The sequence below is a fragment of the Ptiloglossa arizonensis genome, chromosome 9 (genome assembly GCF_051014685.1).
Source record: "Ptiloglossa arizonensis isolate GNS036 chromosome 9, iyPtiAriz1_principal, whole genome shotgun sequence".
NCBI classification, from domain to species: domain Eukaryota; kingdom Metazoa; phylum Arthropoda; class Insecta; order Hymenoptera; family Colletidae; genus Ptiloglossa; species Ptiloglossa arizonensis.
Window position 1 is genome coordinate 19,467,962 of NC_135056.1, and position 18,477 is coordinate 19,486,438.

At 46.7% G+C, this 18,477-nt stretch overlaps 2 protein-coding genes and 1 long non-coding RNA gene across 4 annotated transcripts; 1 reads left to right on the top strand and 2 right to left on the bottom strand.

Moving 5' to 3' along the window:
• Positions 1-5,442: 5,442 nt before the first annotated feature.
• On the bottom strand, positions 5,443-5,951 carry LOC143151445 (uncharacterized). The gene is made up of 2 exons (XR_012993332.1): positions 5,828-5,951; positions 5,443-5,765 (listed from the first exon to the last, which is right to left on the bottom strand). It is a non-coding gene; the product is annotated as an uncharacterized LOC143151445 (long non-coding RNA).
• Positions 5,952-6,587: 636 nt separating this feature from the next.
• Pygo (pygopus family PHD finger) lies at positions 6,588-13,508 on the top strand. The gene is made up of 5 exons (XM_076320625.1): positions 6,588-6,882; positions 7,485-7,782; positions 7,878-8,897; positions 8,976-9,121; positions 9,208-13,508. The coding sequence occupies exons 2-5, from the start codon at positions 7,567-7,569 to the stop codon at positions 9,326-9,328; spliced, it is 1,503 nt and encodes a 500-aa protein (XP_076176740.1). The 5' UTR covers positions 6,588-6,882; positions 7,485-7,566; the 3' UTR covers positions 9,329-13,508.
• Positions 12,946-18,368, bottom strand: LOC143151478 (tubulin polyglutamylase TTLL13-like). 2 transcript variants are annotated; one of them, XM_076320623.1, is made up of 12 exons: positions 17,555-18,368; positions 17,322-17,412; positions 16,941-17,231; positions 16,717-16,873; positions 16,504-16,604; positions 16,299-16,427; positions 16,009-16,234; positions 15,628-15,809; positions 15,333-15,564; positions 14,742-14,918; positions 14,356-14,677; positions 12,946-14,104 (listed from the first exon to the last, which is right to left on the bottom strand). In XM_076320623.1, the coding sequence occupies exons 1-12, from the start codon at positions 17,826-17,828 to the stop codon at positions 13,911-13,913; spliced, it is 2,376 nt and encodes a 791-aa protein (XP_076176738.1). In that variant the 5' UTR covers positions 17,829-18,368; the 3' UTR covers positions 12,946-13,910. The 2 variants fall into 2 exon arrangements, with proteins under 2 accessions (XP_076176738.1, XP_076176739.1); XM_076320624.1 differs by having other exon boundaries at positions 13,950-14,104; positions 14,360-14,677.
• Between the last annotated feature and the right edge of the window lie 109 nt (positions 18,369-18,477).

Genomic DNA, 18,477 nt, shown 5'->3' on the forward strand with positions numbered 1-18,477 from the left:
GGAGGCTCGTATCGACGCGACATCGATAATTTCCGGTACGGACGGAGTCGAGACATTTATTCCACGGGACGGTAGCGACGGAAAACGGAAAACGGAAAACGGAAAACAGCGTTGTTTACGAGAAAAGGGGCGGACAACGAAAGCGATACCGAGCGTAGAGGAGCGTCGTTTCCTCGACGCGTTCCACCTATACCTCCTTACGAGTTTCGCTCACCGGGTTTCCCCGGTCGAATCGACGATGGAGACGCCCAACGTCACCGTTCCAAGAGAAATTTCTATCGGACCGCGGATTTAACGGGCGGTCGACGATTCGAAGCGTCCTCGCGTCCGAACGCGGCCGGCCGCCTGTTCTCGACGGTAACAACCGTCGAATCGGCGCGAACGAAACAAAATAGCAAAAAGGATAGCAAGGTGATCTGCCGTGAAATACGATTAAACTGTTCGCGGAGAGGGACGGGCGGCGCGAACGGGAGATCCGTCCAGTGAACGTTCGAGAGAGAGAGAGAGAGAAACGGAGAGCGAGAGGGAAACGAACGAAAAGTCCGTCCCTACAACGGAACGAAACGAAACGAAACGAAACGAAACGTAGCGACCGGCGGAAAAATCGTGCCTTGTATCGATAAAGATTACAAGGGCTGGGATTCGTCGATCTACTTTCCGAGCCGGGCAGCTCGAAGCTTTTGCGGCGTCAAGGGAATTCCTTGTCGATGCGTTGACCGATCGTCCCACGCCCCTGCTATTTTTACTTCTCCATTTTTTATTTCCACCTTTTCCTTTTTCATCCCCGAACTACAACTCTCTGTCATTGGCCTCGTTCCTTTTTCACGTTTTTCCGTTTCCCAGCGATTCGTTGTCGAGAGCCGTTTGAATAGCCGATCGTTTTCGAGGCGATTCGATCGCTCCGAACGGAACGAATTCGTCTACCGTGCGGAAGCGGTAGAAAGAAATAAAGGATTCATATGGCTCATTGTCCTCTTGGTCACGTCCCGCGATTCCAACGTCGGTTGATTTCACCTCGCGGCGAGTTTATCTCGGCCGTTCGTCGGGCGCGAGACCGTTTAAAACCTTAACGAGTCCTTTATACTCTCTCGGACGTCACGTTTCTCGCGGCGATAAGACGTATCCGACGTCCGCGCTCGAACGCCCCGAAGGGGACGCAACGCGGATCGCGAAGCGCGCGCCAACCGTGGAAACGATACAACGATCCGGAACCAGCTCGAAACCGGCCGCCGCGGAATGCTCCAACGCGAACCGAAATTCCCCGCGAATTTCGCGACCACCTCTTCGAAACTGCCGCGCGTATCGCGCACGATAAATCCTTAACCCGAATCTGCCACGATGCCGGACAAAAGGGGGGCCCGAAATCGTTGATTCCAACGTGGAAAAGAATCGGTTTCCACGCCACCTTCGCGAGGAGTCTTTCGAATCCATTTACGAAGAAGGTTCCACACGCGTTACGACATACGTAAAGAAATTCTGACGAATGTTTCTCTAATTCAACGATTACGGAACGTTCCCGACGACTCGAGACAATTCGAGAACACTGAGAACGATTGGAGACAATTCGCGAGGAGTCTTTCGAATCCATTTACGAAGAAGGTTCTAGACGCGTTACGAGATACGTAAACAAATTCTGAGCAACGATCGCGGAACGTTCTCGACCACTCGAGACAATTCGAGAACACTGCGTACGATCGGAGACAATTCGCGAGGAGTCTTTCGAATCCATTTACGAAGAGAGTTCCAGACACGTTACGAGATGCGTAAACAAATTCTGAGCAACAATTACGGAACGTTCCCGACCACTCGAGACAATTCGAGAACACTGCCCACGATCGGAGAAAATTCGCGAAAAATTCCATCGACTCGTCACGGGTATTCCCTAATTGCGTAAATTTCGAGGAGATCGCGGGAAAGAACAGCGGTTACGATCGCTTTCTCTCGTTTCGCGCGGTTCGAGCGTCGTCGCGCGCCTCGAGATCGTCGCTCGCCGGTGAAATCACCGCCACCGCGGCTAGATTAATCGCGTTTCGAGCGTATACGCGGGAATCGTCGCGTCCATGGTTCCCACGTTGCGCGAAATCCGATCCGACGGCCTCCATCGCCGCGTCCCGTAATTCCCAAAATACTAATTACTCGATAAAGCGCACGGATACGCGAGCGGGCGGGGGGAGGGGCGAAGTGCCGACCGACGACGCGGCAAACTTCCTGGCCAATAAAATTCCCCGGGGGCTTGTTGCCGGGGAATTGAAAATTTAGGTCGGTCCGCGTCGGCGTGCAAAAACTTTAACAATATATACGTCTTCGGTCGTTAACGCGTTCAACGGGTCGGAGCGAGCCCGGCTAATGGAATTAAGCAAAGAAGAATACCGGCTGGGCGTAGAATTTCGAGCTGCGGGGCCAGCCTAGCTCCGATTCCAACGTTTTCGACGCGATTACCAGCCCCGGCCGAACTGGAAATCCCAAGGTGAAAGTTCACCAGAACGCGTTCACGCTTCGTCGAACGCGGCTGCGCGCCCGCGCGCCCGCGCGCTCCACCGCGCGTATACACGGGAGAAAGTAGGAAAAGGCGGATTCTCCGTTGTTGAATGGACACGAAGTAGCGCCGGTTTCCTGGAAACGATCCGCTCGGGTCGTTCACCTCGTGGATAACGCGCGATAAGAAGCCGAGAAACGCCTAAGGGTACGTTTACAACGCGGCGCGCGACAGGGTACCGGCCGGCCGCTCGGTACGCTTCGATCTCGCGAGATCCGCGGCACACGTTTCACGAACGCGTTCGAAATTTCAACGAGCACGGTCCGACGATCCGTTTTCAACGTACGACGAAACGCGACAAACTTCCCGTCTCCGAGTGGATAGAGTTCCCACGGGAGCACGTTGTTCCCCGACTCTTTAACGCGGATGTACGAAAGCACGAATTTTAAAGACTGGAATCCCCAACCAACGCTCTCCCGACGTTAACTTCGAAGCGCGATATCTGCGAACTCAACGTTTACCGAATCGAACGAGAAAGCGGAATTTCCGACCGATTGTTCGATACCGTCTAGACTTTTCATCGGGAATCCTTCCGCGAACAAAACCGCGTACGTGCAGTTCTTCTGTACACAGTGTACCGTTTCCGGATGGATCGACGATGCACCGTGGAAGAGCTGCTACGCAAATATATTCTCGCGATAATACATCCGACGAGGAGCAACGCGAATTAGCTTCGGTTACGGACCAGTCGTGATTTTACGCGGAGAATCGGGAACGAAGCTCGTCGATCTAACGGAGCGCGGACAGCTGCGACGACAGGGATTCGTCGCGTTGTAAACGCGCCCGTAGAGGCGTAAGATCGCGTGGCCCGTGAACGCTACGAACCTCGGATTCAACTGGTTGCATCGGTCGCGCAACCAGCCGCGATTTCTCGCGCGGTATTCGACGCCGGGATCGATCGAAATCGCGCGTAAACTGCGTTTTGCCGCGTTTTCTGGCGCGATGAAACGCGACCGATGGACACGGCCACTGTGAAGGAGGGGTAGGGGGTGGAGGAGGAGGTAGGTATGCCGATAACGCGTAAAAATCGCTCGAGCTCGCCTTGTTCCCGTCAGTTTCAACAACCACCGGTGTAATTTCGTTCGATCGTGACCTGGCTTTATCGCGGAACATCCGTGTCACACGAATATACATCCGCGCGGTCGATTTCACGAATTCGATGCGCTTAAACGACCGATCGATCGGTGAGTTGCACCGCGGATTTCTTCCAGACGACGTTGGATTTATTAAGTAGACGTTGTTTGGGCTGGAAGGTCGCGTAACTGGATCGATTTCTTTAAATTGTTGCGTACAATTCTCGAAGAAATGTTTGATATATAAATACGATGGAAATATCTCTCGACGAACGTGATAATTATCGTAGAACCAAGAGCAGAGAACGCGCTCGGTGACGAAGCACACCGTGTTAACTTTTAAACGCGGTAAGAAACGCACTCGAGGAAATCGAAGCCTCGTCGAATTTACCGTAAGAAGGAACCATGTCGTTCGCGATAACGAGATCGATCTGACCGGTCCCCCGACAAGGTAAACGGTTACACGATCCGCTCGCTCGGTACACCCGGTGTATCGACGAACCGGCATGTTTCGCGTACCTCGGGAAGAATACTTGGCGATGTACGAGTAGTTTACCGTTGGTTCGGGAAAGCATGGTTCGCTTATCGCCGCGAGATCTAAATTTGAAAAACGTTGCTCGAGCAACGAGACCCAGATCTCCGATCTGAAAACGAGCGGATCGGTTTCTCCGTTCACGGGGAGCGTGTAACGTAAATTTCCTTGGACACGCGATCGGTAGCCGAGGCGGGCTCGCGTGTACGTACCTTCACCGGGTCAAGGATGGTTTCCATTCGGACGTTTTGTTCGTCGGTTACCGCGCGACACGCAACGTTGCGCGCGTGGAACACGCTTCGCGGTCACCGAAACGGAATCGTAAATGAATTTTAAGCGCGTGCGTGCCCGACGCCGAACCCTTGACTGCGTGCCGCCAATGAAACGCTCATCGTTGCCTCGTCTTTCCATAATTCGCGGAAAATCGCTCGTTCTTATGCAGATCACGTTTACGCGGGCGGCAGATTGGCCGGCGTGCCGTGTTTGTTTGGGGAATGCCACTATTTGCGGAACCTCCCCTTCTATCGTTCTTCGATTGCCACATCTTGTCGACACGACCGACTACCGGTCCTTTGTCCTTTGCCCTTCTCCCGCGTCGTCCCTTTTTCCCTCTCTGTCGGTCTCTCTCTCTCTCTGTCTCTGGGTCTTGCGGTCGTTTCCCTTTCTTTTCTTCGACTCTGTCCCACATCCGAAAACTCCGAGCGGATACGAAGACAACAAGTATCACGAGTATCTCCGACACACTCGGATAACGGTGACGTCGTAAATCTTCTTTGGTCGATGAGCTCTACTTCTTCCAGGCCGAGCCGGTTGGTCGGAACGGATCCCTGATTATGATGCTGTACTAAATTACCTTAACACGCAAAGTTCAGCAACGCGCGGGCTAATGCGACTATTAGTGTCCCTTCTGCTTAGGGCTGATAAATTTCAATGGTTGGTCCGAGGTTTAGATCCCGGTTAAACAGCTACGTACTTAACGAACGATAAGACCCGGGTTCAATGGACCTAATTACGGATGTCGATCATGTTCGTACGCGGTGCATGGAAGTGGTAATTTATAGCCAGAACGCCGTTTTCCGGCGCGGAACGTTGAAAACCCGGCGTAATTAAAACTTACGAGTCCGTCGGCCGATCGGATGCACACGCCCCGGCGCGTTTGCAAAATCGATTGTTAACGCGAACGAAGCCACCTAAAAAGAGCGAGGTCGGTCCGCATTCTCGATTGGTAATTTTTCAAGAGGAATTGCTTGTATATTCGTACGTACCTCACGGTGGAAGTACTCCGGTTGTAAACGGCGGGACGACTAATTGGAATCGATGAAGCTGCAGGCGTTTCGTCGACCATGTCCAGGAAACTGTACCGAATGTTCCAAATTTTCGCTTCTCCGTATACGAGTGTCGTGAATATTACATCTTCTCCCGACTGCCTCGAGCAACGGGTGAACATTTTTCGAAATACGAGCGGAAATCGTTTTCGACTACGATCGATCGTCCAGTTTTACTTTTCCCCGGCTACGAACGACTTTGCGACTTTATCCGTCCAGCGAACCGAACGGTCCGCTCGCACGTATGCAATATATCGCACGTAGATTCGTCGACGGCGTCCCTTTGTCCCGGTGAATTTCTATCGAAATAAAACTCGTAAAAGATAAAACAGCTAAATCCTAGTTCCGCGAACTATATTACCAGTAGCTGCGAGGGAACTGTCCCCGGTAGATATTGCGTGAAACCCATTTTCCAGTTGTTAAACCGTGCTAACTCGCTAATGTAACTCAAATAATTAAAGTGACGTGTACAGACCCTACTCTGAGGTTACAGGGACAACTCCTGGATCTTAATGCGAATGGAAGATATAACGCGTGGAACTGCCGAAAGGGAGACAGAGAACGCGAGAGAATTTCAGCCGCACGTAATAGTCCCGTCTAAGTAACGTATGTTCTAAACTAAACTGCTCTATCTTGGACAAAGTTCCGTCGTCTAACTTTCGCTTCAAATGGAAAACGTTCTCCTTGGAAATTAACCGTACCGACAACTTTTTCGAACACCCTCGATTCCTCGCGTTATCGGGCAACATACGTGCACGCAATACGATAAATTGCGATCGCGTGCGTGTAAAAATAATTTTCTACGTACGTGTGTGTACGTGCGTACATATTTCGACCAGTCTCGTTGAACGTAGTTACGATACGAACCAACTCCGATACCGCTAAGATTGGAATTCTTCGAAAAAAACTGTATCGAAATTTTATTATGTGCGTGCACGTGATTTATAGGCCGCAATATCGATAACCAATAAAATGTCTCGAGAGAAATGCGAGCGACCGTCGCTGTACTACGAAGCTGCCCTAACGTGTCGGTCGCTCGAACGTTCCAGGAATGTAGACGGTAGCGTCATCTGCACGATGCACCGTGCAATACCCTAACGCGAACAATACAACTACAGGGACACGCGTAACGCGACAATGGCGACTTGAAAGACTGGCGTGCGTTTCCTTGCTACGTATACTTTTGACATCTCGCCAGTGTTTACCGTGCTCTTTTCGTGCGTTCGTGAATGTGAAATACGTTCGTGCCGCCGAAAAATATGTGACTGGTGAAGTGGAAACGCGAGAAACGAAGAATCGCGTCGATCCAGCCGTTAAAGCTAGCTAGGCGCACGACACAATTCAATGGTGTTGGTCCCTGCCGAAAAAACGGGAAAGCCATGTATACATCGATATCTTGCCAACTATAATGCGCTGGTAAGTAGACGAATCGTTTTTATCCTTCAACCTCGTGCTTATTTTAAATCTTACACCCCTTGTTATGTACCGACGAACATAGCTAAATGGTTTGGAAAAATGTGTAGGTTAGGTTGGTTTGAGAAACTGGCATCGGTGGATTTTATTTTGTTCTCTTTTCGAGTGGTTGCCTATTTTTTTTGCGTTACTTTTATCGCTTCGAACGTGCTGTTATTCAGAATCGTGCATTATTTTTATTCGAACGATCGTTATTTCGTAAGGACACACTGAAATATCTCTTATTTATATTTGCATATACAAATATAGCAACTTTTAAACGTGTACCCACTCGTTTACGTGTATGCAATTGCAAATGTAGGATTATAAATACACCGTCGGAAATAATAATAACAATGGAATGTACGAACGATACGTATCTTTCGTACCTTTCGAGTATTTGCTTCGCAACTTTTCGATAATCCCGTCTACTCTATTCCTTTAGAGCGTACATACGTAATTTCTTGGTACGCGACGGGTATATTTTGAACTTTCCAAAAATATACGAACAAATGCTTATCGAACGACGTAACTCAACGATATATTTCTTTATCTGCGATTAACAGTGGAGCAACGATAGACACTTGCCACCTAAATCTATTGTGGTGCTGATACGGCATGTTAAAATAAGGGAAGCGAACGAGGGAGATGAGCCACAATATCGCAGGCATGCCACCCTTTGCAAGGATGCCTTTGGGGGGTATGGGTATGGGTGTGAATATGGGACCTAGTGCCCCGCATCCGGAAGCTTCTGCTCACCCTCATCCTCCACCGCCACCACCTGCTGGTGCCAATCCTAAAAAGAAAAGGCGTACAAATGCAAACGTTGCTCAGCCACCTCCGCAACAACCTCCTACAGTGCAGGTAACGTTTACTTATTTTAATTCCATCTCGATTAATTTCTAAGAAAAATTTTCGAATTTCGTTTTCCACGATATTTACGAAAAATATGTTTTTAGGATTTATTACCACCACCTTTAACGGGTTATGGAGATACAATCGTGGCGAGTAACCCTTTTGACGATACACCGCCGCAAACGACCCAAACTCCGATGATGCACGGCGGACCACCTCACATGCATCCACACCACCCGCATCATATGGCTGGACCACCTATGAGAGGCATGAGTCCGTTAACTTCTATAGGCGGAATGAGTCCTATGATGCCTCACAATATGGGTAGTATGAGTCCAATGGGAAACTCACCCATGACGAATCACATGAATCACATGGGGGCAATGTCTCCTATGAATCACGCACCGATAGGTGGAATGAGTCCCATGAATAACATGGGCCCGAATATGCCACCCGGCCCGATGAATACTATGAATAATCATATGAACATGAGTCACATGGGTAATTCTCAACTTAGCGGCCCCCCTATGGGTAGTCCAATGAATAACATGAACAGCGGTCCAATGGGTAGTCCGATGAACAACATGGGGCACAGTATGGGAAGTCCTATGGGTGGTCCGTTAGGATCTCCTATGAATACAATGGGAGGGTCCAATCATATGCCTAACGGACCGATGAATATGAATAACATTAATAGCCACATACCACCCAACAGTCCGTTAAACGGACCGTCTATGAACAGCGTAAACAGTCCATTGGGACACAACGGATCTCAACCACATCCGAATCATATGGGGAATAATCTTAATAATTTAGGTAGGCCCATGAACGGACCTATGACAACCATGAGTTCTATGGTATCCAATAATATGAATATGAGTGGCCCTAATCAAATAAGTAATATGAACATGGGCGGACCGCCGATGAATAATATGTCTAATATGAGTATCGGTCATCATAATCAAATGACCCATATGGGTGGTCCAATGGGTACAATGTCTAGTAATATGGGTGGTGGCCCACCCATGGGTCATCCCATTAACATGGGGGGTTCCATGCCACCCCATGGTTTTCAAGGTCCACCAGGAATGGGACCAAAACCAATGCCAGTTTCTGCAGGAAAGGTAGCTAGATTTTTCGTCAATAACTTTGTCCAATATATTTGTAAGAAACAAGTTGACACCGTTGTAACGTTATTTTAGATATATCCTCCGGATCAGCCAATGGTATTTAATCCACAAAATCCTAATGCTCCGCCCATTTATCCTTGTGGAGTGTGTCACAAAGAAGTGCACGATAACGATCAAGCAATTCTTTGCGAATCCGGTTGTAATTTCTGGTTTCACAGGTAAGTTGAAACTTATACTCTTTTCCGTATCTCGATCGTATAAATAATGCACGATCACTACTGTACATAAAAAAAATTGATTCCAGGGGATGCACAGGATTGTCGGAAACCGCTTATCAGTTACTAACAGCAGAAGTTTACGCGGAATGGGTGTGTGATAAGTGCTTGCAATCGAAAAACATACCTTTGGTTAAATTTAAACCATAACACTTCTTGACACGTCGTATATGCGACGCACGAGTGACTCTTTGTTAGCGTTTACACCTTGTACACGCACATATGCGCGTGCGATTGCACACACGTATACACGTACGGCATACACTAATGCACGGGCGAAATCGTGCATATAATATAAACATGCGCTGTTTGTTAATATCTTAGGTTTAACTTGTTGAAATATTAGGGTATCATTATGAGCCGTATCGATGAATGAGATGGCAGGAGCAACATATGTTCGAAAGTTAAATTAAATTTTGAGTCTGTTCATGACAAATGGATTTATCCGTTTGAAAATTTATTTATGACTTGAACTTGAGAATTTTTAAATCGCTGCTGGTTTGTTTTCTGTTGCCATTATAAAGTCAAACATATTAAAAATAAGTCCAGGAGGCATACACGTTTTTTAAAAAAAAACCTGAAAATGCTTAAAAAAAAAAAAAGAAATGATGTTAAAAAGTATATAAACGTCGAAGAACCCTGTTCGGTTTCTTACTGCTAATTGCATTTAATTCGAAATTTAAAGATAATCGTATGTATAAAATAAACAAAATATATACAAGATTGACGATAAAAGCTGCTGAAAATACACAGTAATTGAAGGGGAAATGAATGTGCTCTGTTTGTTTCGTTTAGATTCGGGTGAACGTTCCTGATAAACTATAATTGATGTCCACAAGTAATTAACAACGTGTATTATTTTATAAATAATTTTTATTTATGTCGTCACCATTTGTCACCAGGCTCGTCATGTTGATTAAAGGAATCCAAAGGATCTAAGTGGTACTTTTGAAAGAAGGTATTGCGAATGCACATCTAACTATTTAAGAACAAAGTAATATGAATTTCAGACAATGTAAATCGTTCTCACAACGCAATATTTTATTGTAAATGTTCATATCTACCATCAAGTGTCGGAACATCGGAAAATTCCTAAACCCACTTCTTCGTATAATTAAATTATCATCGAAGTATTTTGGGTTTGCAAAAAACACGTTTGAGTAAATCAGCCAAGTGTAGATCTATGTAAACGAGAACCGTCATGCTCGAGGATATGTCCTTGAACGTTGTTTTTTGCTCCCAAATGTTACAAATGAAAGTGCTGCAGTTCTTGTATTTTTATATTTCAAGTATTTTGGTATAAACCATGGTCAGTTATATACTTTCGAAATATGTTAGTCTTATAGTTTAGAATATATTCAAAATGTAAATAGAAGTTTTAATACAGCATGTATAAAAATATTTCTATCTGTTTGCGAAGATCGATCGAAGGCTGATGCGATAGGGAAGGACGCGGAAAAGAGACGGCTTTCTTTTTTACCGAAGCTCGTATATCGTTTCTTGCCATGGTTTATGCTGTTAACTAATTCGACACGCACGAGTAACGAATTTTTAACTTCGTATATGGTTCTCCGTATATTCAGACAACAACAAAATATAGCAGGAATTCGTTTGACTGATAATTTGCAGGGTCCTTTATTATATATAAAAGTCACGCGATAAATGGAATCTGGTTACGTTCTCGCGAGTGGAGACGCGGAAAACGTGAAACTTTCACGATCAATTTTATGCCGAAAACGCGCCGCACTGATTACATTACGAACCAACTAGCGTGCGGAATAAAGTCTTGCGAACGCAAGACGAACCGAAGAATTGTTGCGATACGCGCGGTTTCGAAAACGGGCGGTGCACTTGTATCTTTTCCAGGCCCGTCTTTTCTCGATAGTGTTTCTCGTAACCCGACGATAACAGATTCGTACGAATATAAATTAAGCTCAAGATACTTCGTAAATATACCGAATGGAGTGTCGTATTTAGTTACAGTAACGAAATCTCTGTGCACACGTACACACACACTCGCTCACACACACATACCACCCACCCACCCACACACGCTCGCTCGCTCGCTCGCGTACGTTACATCCGCATACACGCCCTTTTTCATCGAGTTCAAATTTAATCGTCGCATTTGCCAGACTTTTCGCGTCGGTGGCGAAAGAACTGAGTATTATCGACTTAAAACGATCAACGCGGTAGACGAAAGAAAATAACGGAGGAAGGGAGATAAAATTAATATTCCGTCGGCAGCTAAACGCAAAATTAAATGGAGTCTACGGATTGTATAATTTTTTATATATACGAAATATAGCTAGTTATCATTTTACTATTCGACGCCTGTATTAAACGGAGAATGATTTCGCAAACTCATCGGTGTAGTTCGGTTGTAACTAGTTTCACCTGTCGGCGACAGATCCAGCTAGTTATTACCGCGACCCACTGCTCGGTGTTTCTCTCCGTGTAATTCACGCTTTAAGCTTGTTTCACTGTAATCTTTTTTAACGAATATTACACGCGCGTAACATAAACACAGGATTCTATAACTACATAATGCTCATATTAGTATTACAACGAATAGAGTACCATCTTTGCGTATCTTCGTTCTATGTTTTGTCATTGTCGTGTGGGAGAAAGGTCATGCTGGAAGTTAACGTTGCTTTCTTTCTTTTTTTTTTCCTCTACTACGCAAAAATTATGTACATGAGAATGCAAGGGATTAAGCAAAAAAGAAAACGAAAAGAATACGCGAAGGAAAATGTTATTCGGCACGGAGGGTGGCCACGGGGTGTGTACACCCGGAACGATGCTAGAGACTCGAATGGTCGCGGATAAGCGTTTTCTAGTACAAACGAACGAATCGTAATTTAAGTAGTTATTAATAGCGTCTACTTTTTCAAAGTTCACGCGTACAACGTGTACCGTTTACGAACGAAATCTTGATGTGTTTACCAGACGCGACGCATGCTTAAAAAAAAAAAAAAAAAGAAACGCTACGGCTCGTTCTCCTTACAGACGGAAAGAAAAAAAAAAGATCCTTTTACATATTGCGTTTAACAGTATAGCTTAATCCCTGTACAATTTGTTTCGAAGCAAATGCATTTGATATGTGTCCGAAACTTTGTCTCATTGTCACCTTCAAATTCAGTCACCTCATCGTCTTTCAGCCATTTTCGTTCGCAGGGAAAGCACCGACGAAGCTCTCCCTATTGTATCAACGATGTCGCAAAAATGAAAAAAAAAAATCTCATCGCGATGCTGAGATGAGTGTCCGGATGTTCGGTTCTCTCGTTCCCCTCTTAAATAGCCTGTACGATCGTAGAACTGTCACGACTGCTAGCGAATCTTGTCTCTATGTATGTGCATAAGTCTTTTGCATCTTTGCAAGGAACTCGACGCAACGGCGCAATATGCACGTATAACGACACAGTGTGTCACGAACCATTACCGTACGACTTGTAAATATCCTTTCTGTCGTATTCATGAATAGGTAACGCGCTAGTTTTTGTTTCTACCTTGATACACGCGACAGCGGCGGCAAAGAGCAGCTTTGCAACGTAAATGGTTTTCCACATCTTCTCCCTCCTCAACGGTAGCCATTTGTATCTAAATTAAGAATTCGGTTACGATTCGAGGTTCGAGGAAAACTTGAGACGCCCAACGCGCGATTTGTATGCATTGCTTTATTACTATCGTTACTATTATTATTATTATTATTAATATTATTAATATTATTATTATTATTATTATTATTATCATCGTCGTCGTCGTCGTCGTCATCGTCGTCGTCGTCCGTCGTCGTTGTATCATTACTTTGTACGAGATCGACGTTTGTTACTGGCAACTGACTTATATTCATTATTAATTTTAACGCTTCAGGATATTGTTCGAGCATTCGATTAACGTGCCGCGATTTCTCGATTGTCGATTTCCAACGCGTCGGCGTCCCTCCCACGAAGACGCTGATTAAATTAATCGGAGAGTTAAAAAGGAAAACGAAGCTCGCGAACACACGAATCGATACCAGCTCGCTGGTAGTGAAAACAATGCGAACGCGGTGTCATTATCGAGAAGTATACAAGACGAAGTGTTCATAGATTATTTTCTATCGTGTGAATTACTGAATATATATACATACATATATACGTATGTAATATATGTATATACATTCAGGGATGAAAATTTGTTACACATATTGCAGATCGGCGTGCGTATCTCACCATTTCGGTACGCAATCGATGCGTGCAGAATTATTCTCGTTTTTCTGCGGCGTGTACATGTTCACTCATTGTACATATTTATATGGCACTTTAAATAACAAATCCATACCATGTTGGTTTTTATATTGTTCTTGTGTGTACCTTGCGAAACAACATCCGATCGTCGAAAGACGGGACATCTTCCCTACCGGTCTATCAATTCGACGCGATGGCGCAGCAAAGCCAGAACATTTGTACAAACTATTTATTTTTCCTCGGTAAACGTTTCATCGAACCAAGTTCAACGCGTCGAACAGTCTTGTACATTTAATATTAACACAGAAGCGTTCGGGCATTCGAACCGTGGACGCTGCTTGGAGAAACTATCCCCGATCACTAAACGACTGCGATGATTTTCAAAGTTGCGCACGGTTACTGTTAGTTTCGCTATGGAGTGTAAGAGGAGGAGGTCGCTTAATTAAAAATCTCCTTCGTCGCGTTACGTTTCTTTTTTCTTTTTCGCTCGTGAAGCCCGACAGCTAAAATTTCGACAAATTGAACGCCCTCCGTTTCTCGAGGGTACGAAGACGCACGATGTTCGACATAGTACGAGCTACGTGGGCCTTGGTGATTCGTCCGCCACGATCGTTCGAATTCAACTCGTACATCATAAATTTCCGCGGTATCTTCGGTCGAACGTACACCGGTGCCTCGTTACACGTCACTTTGAAATCTGTAACACGTCGAAGACTCGTTTATTATGTTTTCCGCGTTCACCTCGCTCGCGCGTTAAAAAAAAGAAAAAGAAAAAAGAATAGGCAGCGTGACCCGCCACGCTCTATCCGCGATTTCTCTTTCTCGAGTTTGTAATCGCGAAGTCGTTCTCCGCTACTTTACCCTGCTGAAAGAAAAGGAGAAAAGATGCACGTTTAATCGCGAGGTTCTACGATCGAGCTCGCCGCGTGATATCGAGCTTGCTTTTACTTGCTTTGAGGCAATACTGCGACAAATGATCCAGTTCCAACGCTTGGTTACGACGTTGGTACTTGTGAACGCAGCTCGCGGTCTTCGGCGTGTTCTCCGCGTATCCAGCCCTTCCGTAGAACCCGTACTTCTTCTCGTCGATGGCGCGCAGCGTTCCGTTTCGCTTCATCGCCATGTAGATCTGTTTCAATATCCCGTAACTCTTGATCAGGAAGTCCCGTTGCGCCAACGCCGTCACGCGCTCCCTTTCCTCGGACTCGGAGATGATCTCCGGCTCGAACGAGGGTAAAGTGTTCGCCACGGGAATCGCGGAAATCTTTGCCTGAAATGATAATCGGGTATCGATCGTTCCGATAACGATCGCGATCGCGCTACGATTTCATTACCCTGGTGCAACTGACGTTCGTGGAGGATGAACGTTTCTTTCGCGCGATCACGGACTTGGTCCTCTCCTGGTGACCGGGTGTCGTCGACTTGCGCGCAAGATTCGGGCTCTCCGGGTGTAATTTCGAGTCGCTCCATTTAGCGACGATCTTCTTGATACCCAGTTCCTTGATTTTCGTCTGTAAATTAAACCGTCTTTGCCACGAATTTTTCAGGATGTACCACGGAACAAACCGCGGAGGGTAGACAGTTTCTAGAGGTTGCGGGAACTATTTCTGATACGATTGAAAAGTTTTCAGGTGTTATATATTATCATATAGTTCCAAAAGTACGTTAAAACAAAGTTGGATGCCTTGTCCGAGACAATTACATTCGTTTACTTTTTAAAGAATGTTCTCGGTGCTAAGAGCGGTAGGATTCAGAATCCTGTGCGAACGCGATAATTTTATTGTATTTTCGAATACAACGAGTCCAAACCGTGATAAATGGACATCCAATGAGCACGCTGAACTTCGCGGGGAATCGAAGAAGCTTTTCTTAAACGAACGAGCTCTCGAATCGATACGTCAGCACACTCGACACGGAATACGCACCTCGGTCTCCTTTTGCATCCTGGAAGCTTCCTCCCGTGCCCTCGACGCCACCGTGTCTTGGAACACGGAAGTACTGTTCTGCTTGAAGAACGGTTGATACTTTTCGTTATCGTTGCACGGATAGATTCTACGGAAATTGCCCGCGTGATCATCCTCCCATTTAAATTGTTTCTGAAGATAATCCTCCTCCGGTTTGTCGAGTTTCGTCGCTCCGGTCGTCGAATCGTTCGAACTTGATCGAAAGGGAAACTTTGAATCGGTTCCTTGTCGGAAACATCCTTAATCCGTTATTTACCTGCCATCCTTAGAGGTTACACCTTGAAGCAATCGGTCCCTGACTCGTTTCCTGTCCTCCTCGATGATCCTCTTCTTGTCGCACTGTTGCAAATTCAACATCTCGAAGGTGTCCATCAGCAAACCCTCCTTTATATCCTTGTCGATTTGCGCGTCCGTGTGAAAGCTCGGCGAATGGTTAACCTAAGGTGTAAACGAGTCGTTCGTGTCGTTCGAGAAACGTACACTGTTTTAATCTCGAACATTTTCGATTTCTGTTTCGAAGTTATCTTCGGAACGATAAAGATTAATTGAATTCCGACGGGCACCGTGTTTCCCTTAGCCGTTAATTACGTTTTACCGTGTACCTAATTCGATTAATCGTCGTCGACGATGACGTTACCTCCAGAAGGTACGGCTTTAACTTCCAATCGATCAGCACGTCGAAGCCGAGCAACTCGAAACACGCGTACGTTTTGTCGTGCATGGGGAAACACGTGTGATAACTGTGCTTGAGCGTGGGGTACCCCGCCAGGATCGTTTTTATTATGATCTCGTCGATCTTGCGCCAGAGTTCGTCCACGTCGATGTTTTTCATTACCAGCCACTTGTTCAGGGTCGATATCTTCCTGTACCGAAAAGTTTAGCACGGTAACGCGGTGACACGATCCTGTCGCGCGACTAGTCGCTCACCTTTTGCTGCCGACCTCATCGTCGATAACGTACATTCGACTGTGCTTGTTCACGGCGTAGTTCGTCAGGTGCATGAACACGTTGGACGTGTTGTGGCCGGTCGGTTCCTTGTACCGACTCGTGGCGAACCTGAAACCGTGAAATGCGTTTGCGAATGCCGAACGAAAAGAAAAGAAAAGATTCCAATGGGAAAGACCACCGTTACCTGACGAGGCCGTCGTTGAACACGTAAACCCTGAGAGGGTCGCACGAGGTGATCAACGCGTAGATGCGGAGATCGAACTTGTAACCGTCCACCAGGAATGGCTGCGTGTACATTGCGCGGTATTTGTAAATGCCGCGTAGGAACGATTTATCGAACGAAAATGCAAAAAAAAAAAGAAAATGTACTCGCGAAAGGTCGCTCAAAGCTCCATACCCTGGCCACGTACACTTGACAGATCATACGCTCGTTGGGCCTGACGTCCTTCAAGTTCCTCGTCAGGTAAATCCCGCGACCTTGACACCCGGTGTCGGGCTTGACGATGAACGTTTTCGAGCGTTTCTGTTTCGCGTAAGCCATCGCCTCTCCGTGGCTGGAAAACGTCACGATGAAACGGTTCATTGGGAAAGTATCGATTCGAGGAAACGTGGTTTTCTTACTCCGCGGGGAAACACCAGGTCTTCGGGAAGAAATTGTAATCCTTCGGGTAGAGTTTCAGCATGCGATTCAAGTTGCGCGCGAGCAGATCCTTCCTGCAGATCTCGGTCATCCCGGGAAAGTGGTTCACCTTTTGGTATCTCTTCATGTCCTTTGCTCGTTCCACGCTCACGCTAAGGTCCGTCCAATAGAGGTTCCAGCTGCTGTCCTCGGTGACCTCCTTCATCCCGAAATGGGCCGCCACCCGTCTCACCGCGTCGTACTTGCAATTGGTCGTGCATATCGTCAAATACCTTTTGAACCAAAGAGAAAATACGTAAAAGAAAAAAGAAAAGAGATACGCGACACGGGCGAACCTCTCGAGAAGGAAGATTCTACGTTACCTTCGTTTCTTTTTCTTCTTGGTCTTGGCGGACGATCCGTCCACGTTCTCCTTCCGCGATTCTGCGTCGGTGTCGGCGAGCGAATGGTCCGCTGTCGAACGAATGCCTCCCGAGATCATTCTCCTTTCGGTTAAAGAATACGCGACGGAAATTCGGCTATCGCGATACGACGAAACGTGGAATTTCCATCCCCGAAAGATCGACGACGCGCTAGGTTAGAAACAACACGATACCTTTGTCGTCCCTCTTCTCGGTGAGACGTTTAGAGGAGGCGATCGGTTCACCTTTGTTCGTTTCGGGAAACGGGAGGGCCGCGGTGGTCTCGGCTACGACAAATTTCTTACATCGGTTTCGATAAAAGATTTTGCAAGATCGCGCCTCGTTGCTGGAGTCGGACTCATTGTTCGTGATCTCGTCGTTCACCGTGGAGCTCTGCTTCGTGTCAACCACTTCGGATTCGCGCACTGTCATCAAAGTACGTTTGTTGTTGCGCTCGACGCCGTTCATGACCGGCGTATCGCATTATTTTCAACGATCTGTCGTCGCCTCGCGTCAATATTATCCCGAGTCGAAAGCTGGACGCATTATACCTCGATCCGAAAATTACTTTTCACCGCGAACGACGCGGTAGCGTCACGTCGATTGGAAACGAAAACACGATGATTCCCTGAACGAAACGAGCGATCGGACTGCGGTCAATTTATCGCGGCACGCGAAAACCCGAAAGTCTGGTACTATTATTCACTTTCCGTCTTTTCCGAAATTGTTCGTCGCGTCATCGCCCCGCTCCTCGATTGTTTTTCCATTTCGCGAGGGAAGAGAAACGATCGAAAATCCCGAATCAATCGAATCGGACCTACGCGAGGAACGCGAACCCGAGCGGTACCCTCGTCTTCTCACCGACACGGTTCCTAACCGATCGAATCGTTCTATCTTCGCGAAATTCGTTTTCATTCGATCTCGAATCGAACTTCGGCCCCTGGTTCGAGGGGCTCGCGGCCAAGTAAGCGTGCGACGACGCGGCTTATGTCGATACCACTGCGGCACAGTCGGCGTAAAACGCAGCTGGAAACTCGCTACGTCGCTTTAATTACAGCCTCGACGATGCTATGCAAAACTGTTCGTGCAGTTCGTAGAGAGCATCACGAAAGCTACT

What these genes read in the sequence shown, in the direction of transcription:
- Pygo (XM_076320625.1), top strand. Translation starts at nt 7,567, where the DNA reads ATGAGCCACAATATCGCAGGCATGCCACCCTTTGCAAGGATGCCTTTG. An exon ending in AACAACCTCCTACAGTGCAG is followed by an intron (nt 7,783 to 7,877) that starts GTAACGTTTACT and finishes ATATGTTTTTAG; the next exon opens with GATTTATTACCACCACCTTT. An exon ending in TGTAATTTCTGGTTTCACAG is followed by an intron (nt 9,122 to 9,207) that starts GTAAGTTGAAAC and finishes AATTGATTCCAG; the next exon opens with GGGATGCACAGGATTGTCGG.
- LOC143151478 (XM_076320623.1), bottom strand. Translation starts at nt 17,828, where the DNA reads ATGAACGGCGTCGAGCGCAACAACAAACGTACTTTGATGACAGTGCGC. An exon ending in CGAGAAGAGGGACGACAAAG is followed by an intron (nt 17,413 to 17,554) that starts GTATCGTGTTGT and finishes TTCGTTCGACAG; the next exon opens with CGGACCATTCGCTCGCCGAC. An exon ending in GCAGTATTGCCTCAAAGCAA is followed by an intron (nt 14,105 to 14,355) that starts GTAAAAGCAAGC and finishes GACGTGTTACAG; the next exon opens with ATTTCAAAGTGACGTGTAAC.